The sequence below is a fragment of the Salvelinus namaycush genome, chromosome 7 (assembly GCF_016432855.1).
Source record: "Salvelinus namaycush isolate Seneca chromosome 7, SaNama_1.0, whole genome shotgun sequence".
Lineage (NCBI taxonomy): Eukaryota > Metazoa > Chordata > Actinopteri > Salmoniformes > Salmonidae > Salvelinus > Salvelinus namaycush.
Genome location: NC_052313.1, coordinates 34,962,849 through 34,986,734, shown reverse-complemented (window position 1 = coordinate 34,986,734; position 23,886 = coordinate 34,962,849). Strand labels below are relative to the sequence as shown.

The 23,886-nt window shown below is 39.8% G+C and overlaps 1 protein-coding gene across 2 annotated transcripts in view; it reads right to left on the bottom strand.

The window, feature by feature from the left end:
- Positions 1 to 10,501, bottom strand: part of LOC120051198 (cullin-2) — a 52,483-nt gene extending 41,982 nt beyond the window's left edge. Inside the window, exons 1-5 of one of the 2 annotated variants that reach the window (XM_038997926.1) lie at positions 10,392 to 10,501; positions 9,047 to 9,185; positions 7,554 to 7,656; positions 7,257 to 7,351; positions 5,374 to 5,479 (exon numbers count right to left, since the gene is read on the bottom strand). In XM_038997926.1, coding sequence (XP_038853854.1) covers positions 5,374 to 5,479; positions 7,257 to 7,351; positions 7,554 to 7,656; positions 9,047 to 9,165 — 423 coding nt within the window. In that variant the 5' untranslated portion in view covers positions 9,166 to 9,185; positions 10,392 to 10,501. Of the gene's footprint in view, positions 1 to 5,373; positions 5,480 to 7,256; positions 7,352 to 7,553; positions 7,657 to 9,046; positions 9,186 to 10,391 lie in introns of those variants that run through there. The other variant, XM_038997927.1, reaches the window with a different exon arrangement.
- Positions 10,502 to 23,886: the final 13,385 nt, after the last annotated feature.

The window sequence follows — 23,886 nt, the reverse complement described above, 5'->3', positions numbered from 1 at the left end:
GAAACACCGTGTACCTGGCCCCCTTGGTTAGCGCGCACTGCGCCCGGCCCGCCACAGGAGTCGCTGGAGCGCGATGAGACAAGGATATCCCTACCGGCCAAACCCTCCCTAACCCGGACGACGCTATGACAATTGTGCGTCGCCCCACGGGCCTCCCGGTCGCGGCCGGCTGCGACAGAGCCTGGGCGCGAACCCAGAGACTCTGGTGGCGCAGTTAGCACTGCGATGCAGTGCCTTAGACCACTGCGCCACCTGGGAGGCCCCCAATATGCTTTTTAAATAAATACCATTACTCAACACTAGTGAGACTCATGTCTCCTACGGTAGGCCTACAGTAAATCTAAAAAATATTGTTTTCAATGATGTGACTCTGCCAATAATTACATTTAGAGGATTGGAGGATTCTAAATTAATATCTAAGTGGCATTTTTCATTAGGGCAAATCTGATCTGTGAGAATGTCTAAGGGGCTTTTATATAATTCTAAATTAATTAATAATAAATCACTTTGTCTAAAAAAATACAGATATTTTGGAGATTATTTCGCTTTCAAATAACCGAAAGTGAGCGATTGTAATCTGAATAAAGGCCAAATGGGACTCCCAATCACAGTCGGATGTGATACAGCCTGGATTTGAACCAGGGACTGTAGTGATGCCTCTTGCACTGAGATGCAGTGCCTTAGACCACAGCACCACTCGGCAGCCATGACGAATATGACCAATATATATTGTCCTCCTAATAGCCCATCATTCTTTTTAGATAAACAGCTCGTTTTTGAATGGTAACCGCGTTAAGGGTGGAGTTTAGGGTGGGGTGAGGAGTACTGGTAAGGTGTGACTTTCAGGTTACAATAGGCCATAAGTATACAGCAGATTGCCGATTGTACTCTCTTTGATTTTGCTGTAACAACATACTGCAGCACCATGACCAGGATCTCTATTCATTTAAGTGAACAGATTATGGCTTTCAGGAGGAACAGAAAATCTACTGGAGACATTTCCAAAATACTGGTAGACTTGGGGATTTCGGTCACAGACTGTGCTATTCGCAAACACCATCATCAGATGCCTGTGTTACGCCGAACGCGAAAGCCTGGGAAAATTAACAGGTACAGTAGGCTACAATACTGTAAAGTAGGCCTAATAATGCTAAAAATGATGGTTAAAGAAATTGACTGCTGGTATTTACTGTTTGGTGCACAATTGTATTGTGTTCTGTTTACAGCAAGACAATTCAAGCGATCGACTCACTAATGGATGAAGATAATGAGTGCTCGGCAAAGGCCATCTGTAATCTGCTGACATCACGGCCCAACATCTACATCACTCTGATCACAGAAAGAAGACAGTTCAAGAAACTTGGGTGGACTTATGGAAAGGCTAGGTAAGACATTGGCTTAATTATTTCTAATAAGAAGTTAACCAATCGAGACGTCCGGCTTACTGTGGGTCTCTTTGGCATGTTATAGTTTGGAGGAAACAGGTACAAAAGTATCTATATCCACAGTAAAACGAGTTCCTATATCGACACTCGGCAAGGAAGAAGCCACTGCTCCAAAACCGCCATAAAAAAAGCCAGACTACGGTTTGCAACTGCATATGGGGACAAAGATCGTACTTTTTGGAGAAATGTCCTCTGGTCTGATGAAGCAAAAATAGAACTGATTGGCCAGAATGACCATTGTTATGTTTGAAGGAAAAAGGGGGAAACTTGCAAGAAGAACACCATCCCAACCGTGAACCACGGGGGTGGCAACATCATGTTGTGGGGGTGCTTTGCTGCAGCAGGGACTGGTGCACTTCACCAAATAGATGGCATCATGAGGCAGGAAAACTATGTGGATATATTGAAGCAGCATCTCAAGACAGTCAGGAAGTTAAAGCTTGGGCACAAATGGGTCTTCCAAATGGACAATGACCCCAAGCATACTTCCAAAGTTGCGGCAAAATGGCATAAGGACAACAAAGTCAAGGTATTGGAGTGGCCATCACAAAGCCCTGACCTCAATCCTATAGAAAATGTGTTGGCAGAACTGAAAAAGCATGTGCGAGCAAGGAGGCCTACAAACCTGACTCAGTTACACAATCTCTGTCAGGAGGAATGGGCCAAAATTCACCCAACTTTTAGTGGGAAGCTTATGGAAGCCTACCCGAAACGTTTGACCCAAATTAAACAATTTAAAGGCAATGCTACCAAATAGTTATTGAATGTATGTAAACTTCTGATCCACTGGGAATGTGATGAAAGAAATAAAAACTGAAATAAATCACTCTACTATTATTCTGACATTTCACATTCTTAAAATAAAGTGGTGATCCTAACTGACCTAAGACTGGGAATTTTTACTAGGATTAAATGCCAGCAATATGAAAAACCGAGTTTAAATGTATTTGGCTAAGGTGTATGTAAACTTCTGACTTTAACTGTATGCTGGACCCTATGTCAGAGAGGCGTTTCTGGGACCACATCGTTTCTTTCAAGGTAGGATTATAGCAATATTTTGTTATGTTCAGGCCTATTTACATCTATATTTCTAGTATTGTACCTAATGTTGGCTGTTAAGATAAATAAATGTTTCTCTTCTCCAAATGTAGACAAACACCCAAAACACACTGCCGCTCGGGTTTGCATTACAAATGAGGGCATAAACTGGGTCAAGACGCCAGCAGAGTAAGTAGACCTTCATGTAGTTAAATAAATATAAATAAATAAAAGACCTACGGTGGACCTACAGTATATCTAAAAATATTTTTTAAATCTCTACATGTTTAGGTTTCCTGATTTAAACCCGATCAAACTTGTTTGGCATCAACTGAAAACATTAATCCGTAACTCTACCAAGCCTACAAGCAAAGATGAACTGGTTAAGGCATTCAAGACGTTTTGGATTGAGAAATTGACGATACAACAACGCAAAAAATACATTGATCATCTCAGTAAGGTTTTAACCGTCGTGGAGATGGGGGGGGGAAGTACAACTAAAATGTAGTTTAAATAAACATCTGCATTTTGAATGTATTTTTCTAGTTATTTTATTAATGAAAGCATAAATATGTTGATGAAGAACTGTTAGAGCCAAATTGGGGGATTTTCACACCTACAGCAGCTGGGTTATGAAGAGTTGCGTGTCAATTCATAAACCATGTGCCATGGAATGTCTTCCCAACTATTTTTCAATCTTCATGGCTCTCCGAATTTTGCGGTTGCATGAGGACTTGAGTTAGAAATGTAACACTTTATAGTACTTAAGCATCGAATACATTGCAAATTGGGGAATTTTCACAACTACAGTAGCCGGGCTGTGAAGAGTCTATTATCCTGCTAATAGGAAACATTGTTTGCATGATGGGATATACACCAGATACAGTACTACAGTGAAAAAGAAAAGTTTGAAAACCTGTTTTCAAAATGCCTCCAGCTATCCATCACTACTGTAAATAAAAACACAGCATCTCGTTTACATTCTTTATTGTAACCACAATGTCACAAATAAGTTGTATCTACCTTTCCAATTACTTTTAGAAATGTGCGCTTTTCATGTCATTTTTAGTAAGTAATATGCTACAGTCCAGTTACAGCTTGTTCTGATCAAGTAGAAACAAAAAAAGAAGTGTATTTTGGGGATAAATGTATTTTTTGGGGTGTGCGTGCAGGACAAAGGAATAGCAATTCTTACACTATTGTTCAGGAGGAACGGAAAATTGCATGTCAATTCATAAACCATGTGCCATCGCAAAATCTCTTACAAACTATTTTGCAATCTATATGGCTCTTCGCCAATAATTACATTTAGAGGATTGGAGGATTCTAAATTGTTTGTTTAAAAAAAGAACGATATTTTGGAGACGATTACGTTTTCAAGGATATCCCGGCTGGCCAATTCCTCCCCTAACCAGGACGACGCTGGGCCAATAGTGCGTCGCCTCGTGGGTCTCCTGGTCGCGGCCAGCACGGGTATTGAACCAGCATCTGTAGCAACAATGCAGTGTCTTAGACCGCTGCGCCAATCGGGAGGCCCCATCCACAAAGTTTTTAATGCTGATCAATTGCTTTGCATAAAGTGTCAAAATACAGAGAGGTGTTGGCAAGAGTATATTGTCCTTCTAATAGCCCATAATGTCTTGACATGCGCAAGAGATGGTGGTAATATTTCTTCTTTTAGAGACTATAATGTCTTGACATGCGCAAGAGATGGTGGTAATCCAGATAAATCCAGGTCAGGATAACCAAAACATTTCTTTATTAAAGACTATCAGAAAGAATGTTGGTACTTATTTATTTTGATCCAAAGCCATGAACGAGTGAGTCATTCAGCTTCATGCACGTAGGTGCCGAGGCTATATGACTGCACCATCAACTTGATTATTTAGCAGACATCACTTGCTTATATTCAGTCAACACATATATTTTAAGAATATCATGGAATATAATTGAACATTTTAATTTATCTTAGTAAGTAACACTGACGAGTAGTAACAAAAAAAGTGCATTTTTCCGGGTGTGCACGTGCAGGACAGAGGAATAGCAATTCTTACACTATTGTCCTAAATTCAATCACCTTCTTCATCCTTATCATTCAGTTCATTGAAATTCAATTTTGAAGTTGTGCATAATAATCAGTTTCTATTTGGTTTATGTCGCCCATTCATTGTCAGTTAACGACACAGTAGTGCCTTGGGACCCAAAAGCATAATCAGTGCTCTAACCCCCCCTTGTGCTGGTCTGGAGCAATGAAGCAGTGACGCAGGGTAACGTACTAAACCACAAATTACCTCTAAATCCCGCAGCATAATCTCAAAACTTTAATTTGAACAGCCACTGAAGACCATTCTCTCTGCTAGTGCACGGTAAGCGGTACCGGAGCGCCAAGTCTAGGTCCAAAAGGCTTCTTAACAGCTTCTAGCCCCAGGCCATAAGACTCCTGAACAGCTAATCAAATTGCATTGTCCCCCCCACACAAATTTTTACACTACTGCTACTCTCGGTTTATTATCTATGCATAGTCACTTTACCTCTACCTACATGCACATATTACCTCAATTACCTCCACTAACCTGTGCCCCCGCACATTGACTCTGTACCGGTACCCCTTGTATATAGCCTCGCTACTGTCATTTTATTGTTGCGCTTTAATATAATTTTTTTCATTTGTAAATTTTTTACTTCAGTTTATTTGAGTAAATACTTTAACACTTATTTTTCTTAAAATTGCATTGTTGGTTAAGGGCTTGCAAGTAAGCATTTCACTGTAAGGTCCACACCTGTTGTATTCGGCGCATGTGACAAATACAATTTGATTTGAAACTTTTGTACTGGACATTTGTACTGGATAACTGAGATTGTAAGTAATGAGATATGATTGGAGACTTACCTCTCCTATCTCCATAAGTGGTTCGTTCATGTCAACCCCTCCGTAGCCATACTGCAAGTCTGCCTCTGTCAGTTTGTTCTTCTTGATGAACTGTGTGTTGAGGTACCTATATTAGAGAGAGGGGAGAGAAAGAGCATTACACAACATAATATTAAAATAACAACACATCTGTTATTAATCTAGAGTTGTACCAAAGTATTGGTAAGACTAGCTAGCTATGGGCAACCCATAACACAATACAGATTCACTAGCGTGTGAATGGCCAAGATCCCAGGGCCAATCAGACCACAGAGAGAGAACGCAGACAGATACTGTCAGGCAGACAGACACGCTAGCTCTGAAGGCTGTCATCAGACTGATCTGACCCTGGCTCTATCTACATTCTACATGACAAGTTGTTTTCACAGCTGTGCTGTCTACTTTGCATTAGCAGGACAGACAGTGACGAGAAGAGATATGAACTCAAGTTCATATATACAAACTCCTGGGACGACAACATGCTAAATGACCTTTAAAAATGGTTGAAAGGAGCTTCTTGTAAGAAATTATGATATCCAAAGCTGTCACTGTGGTGTGAGTTAATTTCCCAAAACATCTGCCAATGTGACATATGAAATATCTGTAAATATCTAAAAGTGGCAGTGTTCTTTACACATGGTGCCAATCTCAGACTATATCAGAAAATAGAATTGGCTGAGGGATAAGTGCCAGCTACACAATAGCAGTACATTTGGATCGGTTTGGGGTCCCGCGGACCGATCCACTCATATATTAAACATTTGAATCGGGACCGATGCGCATCGGTGAATCGTTACATCCCTCTAAAACACCTAAACTTTTGACTACTGATGCATCCTCCAGTGTCGAACTGCATGTAACTGTGTTGACAGTCATTGATCTACAAGTTTTTTTCCCTCATCAAACTGCCCGCTTTGCCCAGCTTCGTGAGTTTGGCAGCTTGTTCCTGATCTTGCACATCTGTCCGGCACATTCAGCATTCAAATGCTAAAATGGCTTGCGTGATATTACGCTTTATTAGTTGAGTGGCAAAAAGTAATTTGCCTATATGCGCTGTTGAAAATTATGTTTTACTGGAACAAAAGTAAGCTATTGGAGACCACTCTCATCTGGCTATACTTGCTCAAAGGAGCTTGCAATAGACTTTAATTTGTTTGTTCTGGTTCACCATCAGCAATAGTTTTGTTAGTTTTGCTTTAAACAATCAGTGTATTTGGTCATTTTTTTTATATATAGGGTAAAGTTGATCATTTCATAAGGAGGACAGCAATCACTTTTGCGAGGCGCACTGCATGGCCAAAACAAGAGGAAAATAAAAGACCACTCAGGAAAAACTTACAAACGGTCAAAACCATTTGATTTTGAGATGGGGGTAAAATCCAAAGTTGTGCTATGTATTCATTGGTTATGTCATAGTTAGTTTGTAAATTATAAATATTGTAACATTACTAGCTCAAATACAATCAGCAAAAATGCCAAGTTAATTAGTGGGTGATGGTGATTTCAGAACCATAATGGGGAGACAATACAATAAACAAAGGCTAGTTTGCCTCCCCAATCTGATAGTCGTGTGGTAGATGCCTCTCTCTTATGGCTAAGCTCAGGTGCCGACAAAGTGTGTGCACGGACGGACGCACGCACACACACACGCACAAAAGTCAGCTCAGACAGATCCAGCTCGGAGAGGCCCAGCTCATGAGCTATATCAGCAGCAGACTTTTATTTAGAATGGAAAATGAATGTTAGTGCATCGAATTGCATCAATTCTCTCTCTAATCAAACCGAATAATTTCAAACTAAAACGTATCCTTCCTGTATCATATCGAATCACCTCGACAGAAAAAGATGCACATCCCTAATATTACCTGTACAAGCAATCCATGTAATCTGCTCCCTTGCTGTACTCCTCCCAGTATCTGTGGTACATCACTAAAACCTTCTCCTCAGACTCCAGAACTTTCTGAAATTACAGATTAGAGACCCAATATCAGTTTATTACCTTGGCACTTCAATGACAAGCAGCCAACCAACAAATACAACTATTAGGCTATCCGATGCTGAGCAATGGGAAATTAGTAAATTGAGTGAAAATGGCATTATGAACTAACATTCAGTAGATAACAGATCTAATATATTTTCCCCAAATGATGAAACGTATTTACCTTGTACAACTGTCTGACATGGTTCTCCAGGAATACCTTGGTCTCTGTGTACAACCTTTCACCCAAAGGCTCTGGGTATGCAACACACAAGGCATAGATGTCACTGATTTTAGAGTAAAGGAGTCCAACACATTCATCTGTAACACTGAGGAAGAAAATCATGCAGACAATTTATTTTCTCCTGGAAAATTGTTAAGTGAACTTGAGAATTTCCTAAAGTTAAACCTTAAAGGAATACTTTGGGATATTTACTTCCTGAGTCAGATTAACTTGTGGATACCATTTTTAGGTCTCTGTGTCCAGTATGAAGGAACTTGGAGGAAATTTTGCAAGACGATGCTAATTAGTGTTAGCGCAATGGCTGGAAGTCTATGATAGACCTCTGGCCATTGTGCTACTAGTTAGCATTGGCTTGCAAAACTACCTCTAACACTCTTTATACTGGACAACCAACCACGTATTCATCCACAATTTAATGCAAGTAACCATATCACCAACCATATTGTAAAAAGAAAATCACAACAGCTGTGACGGAAACAGGAAGTTTTGGTGTAATTTGTTCATTCGACATGGTGGGATCTTTTTGTGACGGGAAATTAATTATGCAGGAAATGGCAGTGGAAACGCCTTTCTGCACAAATTTTTATATAATAACCACCATATCAAAGCAAATTTGGAGTCTTGCGATGATATGGTGTGTGGTCCTCCTCATACAACTCTGGAAACCATGCAGTTTATTAGGCTACAAATTAAATAAATTATGGTGAACTTCACAGGGTAGTGAAAGTGCACAGTGATCTTGCTCCTTCTATCCAATAAATATCGAAGGTCTCATTCTGGTGACATGATGATCGATTAATGACTGCAGTTTGACAGAATACTCTCGCTCTTATCCATAATAATCGAATGTAGACTAGAGACCCCGAACAGCCTACCGGCACTGTATATGCGAGCTTTTGGCTAGAGTGCAGGTGCCAAGACCAGAGTAGGTACATTTGCTATTTAACGCAAATGTTTGTGACAAAACTATCGGTTGAGTTTAAAATGCGATGGAAACACATTGAACTTACGATTTTTATTTGGTATATGAAAACGTAAGCGAAAAAGTACATTTTTGTGTGCCCTACATCATGCAATGATTTTTGTCCGCAACAAGTCCATTTGGTGGAAACACACCACTGGTGGGAAAATGCACATATTTTATTTATGGGGATTCTAGAACATTCACATTAAAATCTGTCAGCAATTGGATGGAAACCTAGTTAAAGACATACAAATGGTATCCACAAGTTCATCTGACTCTGGGGAAGATAAAGTAGATAAAGGGCCTCATTGCCAAAATCCTGAAGTATCCCTTTAATGGCTTGACTATGTAAGCACAGATAAGAGGCATTTTAGCCTACTAAATCAATGGCAAACTAAACAACAAAACACAGAAAGTTCAGAAACTCATAAAAACTATTTTTCTGAAGAGCTGAAACGAGGTAGGATACGAAAATCTGTCGTTCCATGTGGCCCTCTCCACATAATCAAGCATCACCACAGCCTTGATTGTCGTCAGTAGCTTGCTCCATGTTTCATCAAAGTCCACCACCCGCGGCTTCAAGGACATCGTACGGCTTCTTCTTCAGGCTGTTGTAAAGAGGTAAAAAGAGCAGGGTTATTGGTGTAATTGGACAGTACTGGAATATTGGAGCAAGGTGTTTGGAATTATAAATGCAAATTCTTCATGTATGGATGTTGAATCAAGTAACTGCTAATACACTATGCCAAACGTAATCAATCCAACTGCAATTAGGAATGATCTTTCCTCTTCAGGTTTGATAAACTGTTACATAATGTCTCAATAATGAAACAATACTTGGGCATACAGATTAATTAAAAAAGACAGATTTGAAAAAAATATGTTTTTACTGATCTGCCTGTAGCATAACTAACTCTGATTATAAGTTTGCAATTACAATTTCAAACATGATGTTGTTATAACAAGGTTATGACTTATTAATTTGCCAAATTACAGTTTCAGATGGGTTCACAACCTAACTAAAAGACATGTCAAAATGTAAAATTGTGCAGGGGATGATAAATACTACTGTATCTCCTACTCAATATAGTGAAAGCACAAATGAAGTTATCACTATCATGTGAGATTTAACGTTACCCCTAAATACAATTACACCTCAACATACAAACAATCCTGTTAATAGCTAGCTAGAAGGTTATAAAATGGAATGTTCCACCCTTGTCCACGGGCGGTTGCTAGCAACCTAACGTAGCTTAAGTTAATTGACAGTGTAAACAATCCAATCGTCAAAATATTAGTCATGCTACCCAAATCAAATATAGCTAGTTAGCAAAGCGATTTGCTAACAATATGCAGTCATTCGTTGCATTAACGTTAAGTTGAACTGTCACAGGTAACAGGGTGAGTCTAATGCCAACGTTAGATATCCTGCAAGATTTTTACAAGAAGGCCTGGCTAGCTGTCTAGCTACTGTAGCTAGTTAGCAGCTATCAATTTCATTCGTCATTCAAACAAGCAAGCTAAAGTTAGATAGCTTGTCAGTTTTGGAGAATATTGCAGCATGCAGCATACATATTTACCTTACTCACTGAAGTCACGAACAGTCATATTTTTCTCGAACAATGTTACACATTTACTAACTAACCATGCTAGGATGAGGAAGAAGCAACAACATAGCTAGGTAATAGAAGTAGCTAGCTTTGAGGTCCAGTTAGCTAGAGCTAGGCACTTAATTCTAGCTAGTAACGACCGATTTGGGGTAGCTAGGTAAACACGTTTACAACGTCAAAGAGAGATTTTCTGTATATACATACCTCTAATAAATATATATACGTGTTATTAAAAAGTCAAGTTTCTCCGCTGTCACAAGCTTGATCTCTCACTTACAGCACTGCCATGTCCATACCTTATGGAATATACCATTGTATCAGCTGTAGGTGTACTGTAATGGAGTAGTTATGGATGTAGTAGTCATGAGCATTCAGTCTACTCATATTCGACAAATTAAATGTGTACCGCGCACAATTAAAATATTAATAACCAACAAAAGTCACAATTACAGACGGCGTCGATTCAAAGACTTATAAGAACAACATTGTAAAGCAAGACCCCTATTTTGTAATGGTGTCGGCGAATACTACGGGTACCCGTTTGGGAGCTGTGGTAGAGCAAGAAGTCCTTTATGAAAACTAGAACGTAAACGTTTCCTTCATCCTTATAAATACAAACTGTGAAGTAGAAATACGAAGAGATATGAAGTATTATTCGTGAGATTTGAACGGTTAAGAACCAGTGTACTTAAAAAGTAGTGTATCATTCAAGTGGACTTGAATATTGACTGTGTTACACTGTAAATTGTATTCAGTCAAACTGCTATTCATATTACAGTACCAGTCAAAAGTTTGGTCATACCTACTCATTCAAAGGTTTTTCTTTTTAGTTACTATTTTCCAAATTGTAGAATAATAGTGAAGACATCAAAACTATGAAATAGCACATATGGAATCATGTAGTAAGCAATTTGAATGCACAGAGATACCGTGACAAGATCCTGAGGCCCATTGTAGTGCCGTTCATCTGCCGCCATCACCTCATGTTTCATCATGATAATGCATGGCCCCATGTCACAAGAATCTGTACACAATTCCTGGAAGCTGAAAATGTACGAGCTCTTCCATGGCCTGCATACTCACCAGACATGTCACCCATTGAGCATGTTTGGGATGCTCTGGATTGACGTGTACGACAGCTTGTTTCAGTTCCCGCCAATATCCAGCAACATCGCAGAGCTATTGAAGAGGAGTGGGACAACATTCCACAGGCCACAATCAACAGCCTCTAGGCAAAGGAGATGTGTCGCGCGGCATGAGGCAAATGGTGGTCACACCAAATACTGACTGTTTTTTTAATGCGCTTAAATACTGTGATATGCAACCTGGAATAAAAATGTAAGAGAACCAGTGCTATATAGTTAAATAAATATCTCACATCTGTGCCGTTTGCAAGCTACATTTGGCTACATTGTATTGTTTTTCCTCTTCAAAGCACACTAAAGCAACAATAAAATTTCACTTCGCCAAGACAACCATGAACTCTTCAAGTTAAGTTCTAAGCCACACACACATTTAAAGGATGATTGAATTTACATTTAACTAAGCAAGTCAGTTGAGAACAAATTCTTATTTTACAATGACGGCCTACCGGGGAACAGTGGGTTAACTGCCTTGACAAGGGGTAGAACAACAGATTTTTACCTTGTCAGCTCAGGGATTTGATCCAGCAACCTTTCGATTACTGGCCCAACTCTCTAACCACTAGGCTACATGCCTCCCCACAATAGCCTATACAATGGTGTTGGAAACTAGGTTTTGCCTCCAGCCAGTTTGTTCCTGAGCTTGTAGCTAGCTAGCTGGCAGGCTGAACAGAATTTGCCTATTAACAAATAGCCTATAGTTGCCCAATTCAGAACCATACACAATTTAGACTACACGACACATTTAACACGTGGTTAGCGAGCTAATTAATGAATTTGCAATGTAATAATTTTGATCTGATTACAGTGGTATAATTACCCATGTCTATAGACCTACCTACTCCAAAAGATATTAATCGTACCGTATTAATTGTACCGTAATGCCAAACCATTGTGTCTTGTTTGCAATGAAACTGTCTCTGTTTGCAAATAATTCCATCTGAGATGTCATTATGAATCTAAGCATGGCACTTTCAGAAGTAGATTTTACATTTTAGACATGAGGCCCAAGTCTGACACAAAAAGGAGATAGGCATAATTAAGGAGTGCATGGTGGCAGTATTGGAGGAAATAGATATAGGCAGTGGCGATTTCAGCATGTAAATCTTGGTGGGGCAAAAAAAAAACGTGGGATGCATGCACGTTCTCCAGCTGCATTGGCGGCTAGCTAGGTCTTACCATAAAAACCATTTAAAAAAACTTGACAAATGAGGTCTGATAACCCTCTTGCTATGCCATAAATTGGGTTATAATTTTGGAGTATTTTGAAACGGATGGTGATAGACTTGATTTGTTGAATGACTAGGGGTGTGTTTGTAAATCCACTCTGGCTATCTACTCCGATTTCAGAGCACTCTTGTCGGAGTGTGCCAGAACGCAGAATAACTGATGAATTTACGAATGCTCAACACCTGTTGAAAATGGCCGGTCTGTAAACATCAGCAAAAAAGCATAATTAAATTGTTGTCAGCTGCACAGTTACAGTCACCAACGCTCTGGATAACATGAAAACAGCCTAATCAGCTCTGCTAGGGCGAGTAAAATGGTCAGAGTGAGGTGTGCTCTCATTTGGGTCTGGAAGTAGCAAGCAAGCCAGCCACCGTTGGTCAGTTAGCTTGGGTGCTTGACTGCCGTTGTGTGGTCAGAACACTCTGATAAACCCCACTCCTTGGTCAAAGCGTCCAGTGTGCACTCTGAATGCTCTGAGAACAAAACACTCTGAATTTACAAACGGACAATCTGACAATGCTCTGAATTTACTAATGCCCAGAGCACACACTGAGCGCACTCTGGCACTCCAGATTGAATTTAGGAACACACCCTAGGCTACTTCAAATCAAATTGTATTTTTCATAGGCGCCGAATACAACAGTGAAATGCTTACTTACAAGCCCCTAACCAACAACGCAGTTAAAAAAATTACAAATAGGAATAAGAAATAAAAGGAACAAGTAATTAAAGAGCAGCAGTAAAATAACAATTGCAAGACTATGTACAAGGGGTACTTGGCTAGTACCTGATGATGGTATCCAAGTCACATGACCCATCATGTAAATAAGGAAGTAATTGCAATTAAATAGTAAAGAGAGGTTTAAAACTATTTTTTCCAATGGGATATCACATTTCCATTGAAATATATAGTCATTATTAAATTCATCACGAATGTATAAAACAAGTTTAATTTATATAGAAATTCATTATTTTACTCGCCCTAGCAGTGGTTCCTGTTCTTTTCTGATAAAAAAAACTTGTTCATTGCATCCGCCGTGGAGCCCAGTTTCATAATATGACCATATTTCCCAGCTGCTTGCTGTCATTTTGAAGTAATCGCGATAAAACGGGTCTTATTTGGAGTGCCGTGGCACCAACTCGCCTTCCGAACGTTCTATTCCCAGCTTATTATTCAACTTTAAAATGCCTGTTTCGCTATTGTTGGCAATGAGACCTGCTCACGTTGTTTTATAGTTAAAATGTACACAACAAAATGTAAACAACAAAAATAATATTGGAACTTTGCGATCTTCCCATTGTTTCCTATGGGGGAAATCTAGGCATGTCTGTCTATTTCGCCAAATATCTCGCAATGTGTATATTTAGATTTTTTTAAAGTCAGATGTAACCGGTGTGAAATGGCTAGCTAGTTAGCGGGGTGCACGCTAATAGCATTTCAATCAGTGACGTCACTCGCTCTGAGACCTTGAAGTAATTGTTCCCCTTGCTCTGCAAGGGCTGTGGCTTTTGTGGAGCGATGGGTAACGATGCTTTGAGGGTGGCTGTTGTCTATGTGTGTAGAGGATCCCCGGTTCGAGGCGAGGAGGGACAGAAGCTAAACTGTTACACGGGCACCCTTTTAATAAGGAGAATCTCCTCTTTGTAATTATGTAAGTCTGGGCAGCGAGCTCGCTTGTCATCGACCGCTAGGCCAGAAATAGTCAGAAGTTTAAAAAATGTCCCTACTTTTTCATTACGCAGACATAAACACAGTTGACACCATCGAGGTGCGGATGTTTACTTTCTACACAAGTAGTTTTTTTCCAGTTTCATCTGACGAACAGATTGTAGTGGTAAAATAAAAACAGTTACATTTTTTTATGGAATTTTAAGCATCACTCCAGTCAAAACAGGCTCTGCGAACGTTTGATTCCATTATTTTGCTATGGGCTAGCGCTGGTGTTCCAGTTTAGCCAATGTTCTTAATATGGCTGGGGGCCATATTGAGTAGCTTGGATGAATAAGGTGCCCAGAGTAAACGACCTGTTACTCAGTCCCAGTTGCAAATATATGCATAGTATTAGTATATGTGGATATAAAACACTCTGAAGTTTCTAAAAATGTTTGAATGATGTCTGTGAGTATAACAGAACTCATATGGCAGGCAAAAACCTGAGAAAAAATCCAACCAGGAAGTGGGAAATCTGAGGTTGGTCGTTTTTCAACTCATTCCCTATTGAAGATGCAGTGGGATATTGGTCATTTTGCACTTCCTAAGGCTTCCACTAGATGTCAACAGTCTTTAGAAACTTGTTTGAGGCTTCTACTGTAAAGGAGGCCTCTTTGAGTCAGTGGTCTGGCAGAGTGCCACAGGCTCGTGACGCTCGTTCACGTGAGAGGTATCTCGCATTCCATTGCTTTTCTACAGACAAAGGAATTCTCCGGTTGGAACATTATTGAAGATTTATGTTAAAAACATCCTAAAGATTGATTCCATACATCGTTTGAGATGTTTCTACGGACTGTAACGGAACTTTTTGACATTTCGTCTGCTCCTAGTGAACGCGTTTCGTGACTTAGAATTTGTTTCCTACACGCGCTAACAAAAGTAGCTATTTGGACATAAATTATGGACATTATCAAACAAAACAAATATTTATTGTGGAACTGGGATTCCTGGGAGTGCATTCTGATGAAGATCATCAAAGGTAAGTGAATATTTATCATGTTATTTCTGACTTCTGTTGACTACACAATATGGCGGATATCTTTTTGGCTGGTTTGGGCTCTGAGCGCCGTACTCCCGTTAGCGGGATCTCAGCCATAAGAAGTTAAGCCGTTTTTCAGCCTTGGGTGAATTTTGACTCATTCTATTGTCCAGCCCATAGATAGCCAGAGCGAATTTAAGAAAGCACCTGAATGTCCATTGAGAAAGCACAACGACTATACCATTTAGCTAAGCTAAGAATGACGAGAATAATCAAGTCAATAAACGTTTGGTAGTTAGTCTATAGTTAATATACTGGCAAGTTTGATATATAACTACTAACGTTAGGTAGCTAGCTAACATACCGGAACATACTGCTGTAATGATATGCTATGTGGTTTGTAAGGACAGCGTAGCTGACAAATTGTCAGCCAACATAACGTGTAAGGCAACTTTTCTGAAAAGTCATTACTTTATTACATTGAGTAGCAAGCTACCCCTTGGTCGTTAGGGGAAATCTGGTCTGTGATAGGAGGGGGGGGAGGTTCACACCTAGCTTGGCTATTAGGCTATTCTTTAGTAAAGGTTGAATTGTTCAGCTATTAGCCTTTCTCCCCAACTTGCAACAAATTGCTGTTCACATCTCTTCCTTTCCCGCTTCCACATGTCATCATTCTGCTCCTGAGTGGCTTGCTTGTGGGCGTGCTGGCAGGATATGGCAGAATTTTCGGTTGTGCGTCAAGAATTCTGCATACAGTCGTGGCCAAAAGTTTTGAGAATGACACAAATATTAATTTCCACAAGGTTTGCTGCTTCAGTGTCTTTAGATATTTTTGTCAGATGTTACTATGGAATACTGAAGTATAATTACAAGCATTTCATAAGTGTCAAAGGCTTTAATTGATAATTACATGAAGTTGATGTAAAGAGTCTTTGCAGTGTTGACCCTTCTTTTTCATGACCTCTGCAATCCGCCCTGGCATGCTGTCAATTAATTAATTATCCTGACTGATGGCAGCCCATTCTTGCATAATCAATGCTTGGAGTTTGTCAGAATTTGTGGGTTTTTGTTTGTCCATCCGCCTCTTGAGGATTGACCACAAGTTCTCAATGGGATTAAGGTCTGGGGAGTTTCCTGGCCATGGACCCAAAATATCGATGTTTTGTTTCCCGAGCCACTTAGTTATCACTTTTGCCTTATGGCAAGGTGCTCCATCATGCTGGAAAAGGCATTGTTCGTCACCAAACTGTTCCTGGATGGTTGGGAGAAGTTGCTCTCTGAGGATGTGCTGGTACCATTCTTTATTCATGGCTGTGTTCTTAGGCAACATTTTGAGTGAGCCCACTCCCTTGGCTGAGAAGAACCCCACACATGAATGGTCTCAAGATGCTTTACTGTTGGCATGACACAGGACTGATGGTAGCGCTCACCTTGTCCTCTCCGGTCAAGCTTTTTTCCGGATGCGCCAAACGATCGGAAAGGGGTGTCCGTGTCACATACATTATCTTCTATTGTTTGTCCTTGTGTCTGTTTCAGCATAAAGTACTCTGTAGCCACTTAGTGTGGAGATCAGGTGAGACCACACACACACCATAACAGTCTCTCTACTTCACTTCATCCCTCTTCCCCTTCTCCCTAAATCCTCTAGGTTATATCAGCTGCTTTGGTGAACCCCTCCCGCATCTGAACTGGCTGACACAGAGGGCACAGCATGATCATAGGTAAGAGGTCACTTGGTCGGGTCAACAGAAATAATTATTTAAGAGATGCTTTACATTGAAATACAGACAGAGATGTAGTAGTCCCAGAGTTAATGATCCAAGGTCAGTTTTGCATTTCACCTCCTGATTTAAGATGACTGACCGTGTTAGAATTAAAAAAACAAGGCTTAATCATGCTCTCTCTCTATCCGTTTGTCACTCGTCTGCAGGTATGTTTTGATGTGAGAGAGGAAGCCAGTCCCGTCATCGCCACCTCACCCGCTCTTCAGATAACCTTCGGGCCAACTGGGGGTCCAAGGCTGGTTAGTAGACACCACAATTGTGATGAACTGAGAGAATATTAGGGTAGCACTGTTATTCATGAATCATATGCTGTCTGCCGCTGTTCTTACGTCTTTCCCTTTCTGTCTTCTACACCTCTCTCCCCACCTTGTCTTTCTTCCTCGTTTTATAATGCACACCATATGTGCATTGAAGTACAGATTGAACTTGTATTTATAATATTACAATTATCATAATTATAATGCATTTATGTATTTATAACACCTGGATAATGAACTTCTTCCAATGAAGCGATTAACATTCTCCACTGGTTGAAATTAAGTCTCTCCATTGAAATGCTATCCTGTGTCCTCAGATTAATGCAGATGAAGGGAGTTAGATATGCATAGTTTTTTTCCCTGAATATTTGAATTACAAATCAATCATGTTTCTAGTCTATTGCAAAGTTACAATGTGTAATCATATATGTCCCTGGAGCAGGAGTGGTAAACCCTGTTGAAGTGTATAATTGTAATACATACATGCAGACATAGCATCATTCAAATAATGGAGTTTGATATGACTGAAAAATAAAGTCTCAGAGTTTCATACCTGAACCGCACCTTTATTTGCCAAGGAAGAGTACATGATCAGTGAATATATTCAATGTACAGGCTACAATGTGGGAATCTCATGTGTGGTAATAACTACAGTACATGTGTATATAGGACTTGCATCCTTGGCACAATAAAGTTATTATATTATACTCAATCCATAGGCTTCATTAATGCCATTCAGACTTGAAGTTGATACAACAACTATGATAGCTGAGGTTCATAGATTGGTATGAATATCAGTTCAGAACCTAACGTTTTAGGGTCCATATGTAACGGATGTGAAATGGCTAGCTAGTTAGCGGGTACGCGCTACTAGCATTTCAATCAGTTACGTCGCTTGCTCTGAGACTTAAGTAGGGTTTCCCCTTGCTCTGCAAGGGCCGCGGCTTTTGTGGAGCGATGGGTAACGACGCTTTGTGGGTGTCAGTTGTTGATGTGTGCAGAGGGTCCCTGGTTCGCGCCCGTGTCGGGGCGAGGGGACGGTTTAAAGTTATACTGTTACACATACACAGATCGGCTACATACTGTCGCTAGCTACACATCTATAGGCATACAGTTATTTTTATCCTCCACTACACAATAAGCAAGTAAATAGTTAGCTATCTATGTTACTTCAGCTGCATTGCAAGGCAAGCTTACACAATTGTACATTCAATTTGCAGTAAATGCTTTAGCTAGCTAGATTCTTTACATCCACTGTTTCACAAGACGACAGCCTGGTTTGCTGGTTTTCTCAGGAGTCCCTAAAACATTAAACAACACAAATTACAAATTGATTCTCCTAACACTAGCTAGCTGGCTAATGTTAGCTAGTCAGATAACTTGCTAAATAGCAATTTTCGTAAATTAACTTTATGACAAAAAAATATGCACAATCGTTTGTCTCTACATTAACTGACATATTCCTCTCAATTGTACATTTTTTGCTTGACTAGTTATGACGTGATAACAACTTACATCTGGTTCCACCGTAATGTTTTGTCAGCCATCTTTGTTGAAGAACTCCACAAGGAAAGGGTGGCTCACGTCAAAATTCATCATTGGAACCACTCGATATGAAAAAAAAAAAAGAAAATCTGATTTTCAAGTTTTTCTTTAAGAAGTGTAATCTATCCACATTATCTGCAGTGAGCACAGATTGGCTTGCTCTGACAATGTCAGCCGCTGTGGAGAATACCTTCTCACTAGGGACAGAGGTCCCAGGCACAGGCAGGTAGCGCCTTGCGCCTTGCAATATGAGGGTATATTAATTTGGTCTTCCACCATGTAAGTGGATCAGCATCCAGGTGAATACAGTTCACTTCCCTGTATGAGGTCACCTCCTCCTCTATGACGTTGACCTTTGACTTGGTTCCCTGCTCCTGGGACGTAAACAACTCCCCAAAAAGCTCAGCCAGGGCAGACATATTTTCTGGAGGAGAACCCCTGTCGTCTGCAGTCTCTGGAGAGGGGTTGGCTCCTGTGGTATCTGTGGCTTGACCCTGCAGAATTAAATTAGATGAAAATTACTATCTCTGAAGTGGCTTTGAAAATATGATTTTGTTAGAAATATTTATCATACACTTATTACTATATAATTAAATAATTAATAAAATAATAAATGTCACATTAACAAAATAGATACAAGACCTGTTGTATTTTGGTCACAATTGTAAGGGGTGCGTAAACGGTGGCAGGGAAGTCAGACGCAGGAGAGCAGAACTTGGTAATAGCCGTAGCAGTTTAATAGCAAAACCAATGGCATCAAAGTAACAAGATATGGGTACAAAAACCTGTCGCGCACCAATCAACACGTGCACAAGCACTTACAATAAACAATCCCACACAAAAACATGGAGGGAACAGAGGGTTAAATACACAACAAGTGATTGAGGGAATTGAAACCAGGTGTGAAGAAAAACAAGACAAAACACATGGAAAATGAAAAGTGGATCGATGATGGCTAGAAGACCGGCGACGCCGACCGAACAAGGAAAGAACCCGACTTCGGCGGAAGTCGTGACAACAATCTCTGCTGTGAGTTCATTGTAGACTCTCAGAAGAACAGATGTGTAACGAGTGCGCTGAGAGTCGGGAAGCAAGTACAGGGAAACACAAACGAAACACGAAACACAAACAACGCACCGACATGAAACAGAGTCAATAACACCTGAGGAAAGAACCAAGGGGAGTGACAGATATAGGAAAGATAATCAAGGACGTGATGGAGTCCAGGTGAGTGTCATGAGGCGCTGGTGCGCTTGACAATGGTGACAGGTGTGCGGGATAATCAGCAGCCTGGAGGCTCGGAGAGTGTATGTGACAAGTAGCATCTAGGTGCAGCAGGGACTTGAACCGGGGTTCCAAAGCGGCGCTCTTTTGTAAGAAGTCTTAGACACCAGGGTCAACATATCTATGCTCCAGGTTAACTCTGATAGCAGTCTTGACATACCTTACTGCGGGTTCATCTTCATCAGATACCAGCATTGATTTCAGGATCATTGTTTTCATGAAAACTGATGGAATGCGCTCAGTGCATATCAGTGTTGTGACTGTTTTGGGAGGTTTGCACACTTTGATAACTTCCTCTATTAGTCTTATGTCATTTTCAGACAAAGTCACAATATCTTTGACATTCTTCCTCACATCTCTCTCTCTCTCACACACACACACACACACACACAGGGCGAACTCCTAAATCCCCAAAATAGGAATTTGAAACAAAATGTCCACTTGTGAGAAGGTGGGAATGGTCCGTGGACACTTAAGGGACGGGTATGACAAGTGTGTTTCATTTGGTGACATCAGAGAGGACAAGAAACATACATAACTATATCTCTGAATGTGTACATTTCTCAATTGTGAGGTTTGCATCTAATTCTTGTATAAAATTGTCACGAGAATTTTCAATCACCATGACAATAACTATCAATCAATAGCTTTGATCAATCCCCGAGGTTTGTAAGACCATGGTTTAATAATAATTAGGCAAAGACTCAGCTTATGCAAAAGGTTAGTACAGTTTATTCACGAGAACGTTCTAAAGTCAAGAATGGAAACACAGTCTTTATAACAAGTTCAAATCTTAAGCTACGCCTTGCTCAGACAGTCTGTGTTTTTCCACTACACAGATACATTGTTTAATCTGCAACATGTTTCATAATTTTCTGCAAGCCTAACAGTTTCTCCCCTCCACGGGTGGAGACAGAATGTCCTGTAAGGAACACAGTAGTACAGCTTGTCTGTCGATAGCTTATCCTTTGTTTCACACTTGCACCCTGTTTACATACTAAAAAAGGAACAAAAGGTCCTTGTTCTAATTCTGACTAAAACTACACACATCATCAGATTATAGTTTTATGATTCTAATAAATATCATACAATTATATGTTTTCAGGGTGGAATATTTTTAGTCATTACCATTAAGCATATAATTCCCTTATCAAAAATGAATGAGTAAAGATTAAACTATTTGTGAAATGATGTAATGTGATGTTAAAACTTTAATGTGAGAGAATTGTATTCCCTTTAAAGTTTAACTAAATCATTGCCCCACCCCAGTGAGCACAGACATGATCTGGCCTTTTCTATTGTTCCATTCTAACCACGAAATACTTTGATCTTCAGGGAAGCAGAGAGAGAGAGTCGCTGATGAACTGACTCTCTGCAGACGGACCAGATTCCAACAGAAATTACGACGACACACTGGGCATAAAATATATATTGATTGCAATTATTCCCGAATGAGTGAGCGTTCATGTGCAAAGGATTAGTATTTCAATTAATATAATTATCAACTGTGTAGTGATCCACACCCTTTGTCCAACAATTCGTCATATCGGCTTAGCCCACTAGGGAACCTCCCCTATCATTTCCTTGTAACCATATCTACTGTTTGTTTGTTTATGCATTTCTGTGATTATTTAGTTAGTTAGCCTGTTTGGGATAGGGGGCAGCATTTTCACTTTTGGATGAATTTGTGCCCATAGTGAACTGCCTCCTACTCTGTCCCAGATGATAATATATGCATATTATTATTACTATTGGATAGAAAACACTCTGAAGTTTCTAAAACTGTTTGAATTATGTCTGTGAGTATAACAGAACTCATATGGCAGGCAAACTTCCAAACAGGAAGTGAGAATTCTGAGAAGGGTCGATGTGAAAGTCATCGCCTATTCAATTCCCTGTAATATATGGATCTGTTTGCACTTCCTACGCCTTCCACTAGATGTCAACAGTCTGTAGAACGTGGAATGAAGCCTCTAGTGTGATGTGGGGCCGGATGGCAGCTATTTGAGTCAGTGGTCTGGCAGAATGCTAGTTCCTGGTCACGCGCGCTAGTCATGAAATGGCAATGTGTGCCATTACTTATACAGACATGAAATAATGCTCCGGTTGGAACGTTATTGGATATATATGATAACAACATCCTGAAGATTGATTCTCTACTAAGTTTGACCAGTTAATTCGACTTGTAATATAACTTTTTGAAGTTTTCGTCCAACGTTTGCCTGCATCTGCGCCAGCGTTTGGACATGTGTACTACACATGCTAGCAAAAGTTGCTAATTGGACATAAGTAATGTACATTATCGAACAAAACAACGATTTATTGTGGAACTAGGATTCCTGGCATTGCATTCTGATGAAGATAATCAAAGGTAAGGGAATATTTATGATGTAATTTCGTATTTCTGTTGACTCCAACATGGCGGAGAAATTCTGTTAAATCTGAGCGCCATCTCAGATTACTGCATGGTGTGCTTTTTACTAAAGTTTAAAAAAAAATCTGACACAGCGGTTGCATTAAGAACAAGTGTATCTTTAATTATATGTAAAACATGTATCTTTCATCAAAGTTTATGATGAGTATTTCTGTTATTTGACGTGGCTCTCTGTAATTACTCTGGATATTTTGGAGGCATTTCTGAACATGGCGCCAATGTAAACCGAGATGTGGATATAAATATGCACATTATCGAACAAAACATAAATGTATTGTGTAACATGATGTCTTATGACTGTCATCTGATGAAGATTATCAAAGGTTAGTGATTAATTTTATCTCTATTTCTGTTTTTGTGTGACTATCTTTGGCTGGGAAAAATGGCTGTGTTTTTTGGATTTGGTGGTGATCTAACATAAATATATGTTGTGTTTTCGCTGTAAAACATTTTAAAAATCGGACACGATGGGTAGATTAACCTGTTGAGGACAGAGGGCGCTATTTTCACTTTGGGGGAAAATCGTGCCCAATTTAAACGGCCTCGTACTCAATTCTTGCTCGTACAATATGCATATTATTATTACTATTGGATAGAAAACACTCTCTAGTTTCTAAAACCGTTTGAATTATATCTGTGAGTAAAACAGAACTCATTTTGCAGCAAACTTCCTGACAGGAAGTGGAAAATCTGAAATCGATGCTCTGTTCTAGGGCCTGCCTATAAATGTCCTTGATATTTATTAGAATACATGCACTTCATACGTCTTCCACTAGATGTCGACAGGCAGTGAGAGAAGAAATGTATGTGTGTATAACTTGATCTGGGGTCGAATAAAAGCTCTCGGCATGACGTGTCACCAGTTTCCTGTTTTCTGGAGAGCGCGTGAAGGGACCTGGTTTTGCCTTCTGAAAAGCTGTCGTTATAGACGACTAATATCTCCGCCTTTGATTTTATTTGATACATGTGACAATATCATCGTAAAGTATGTTTTTTCAATATAGTTTTATTAGATTATTGAAATTTATTCGGGACGTTAGGCGTGTTGCGTTGTGTGCCTTTGTTCAGGAAGGAGAGCTTCGCGCTACTTTGCTAGCTTTCCGTGCTAATTGACTGGAGAAGAGGACATTCTAAAACCAAACAACGATTGTTCTGGACAAAGGACCCCTTGTACAACATTCTGATGAAAGATCATCAAAAGTAGGACCCATTTTATGATGCTATTTAATATATCTGTCGAACATGTGAAATAGTCGTTTGCGCCCAGATTTTGGGTACTCTCTCGCTATAACTAAGCTGGATGTCGTAATGAAGTTATTTTAGAATTCTAACA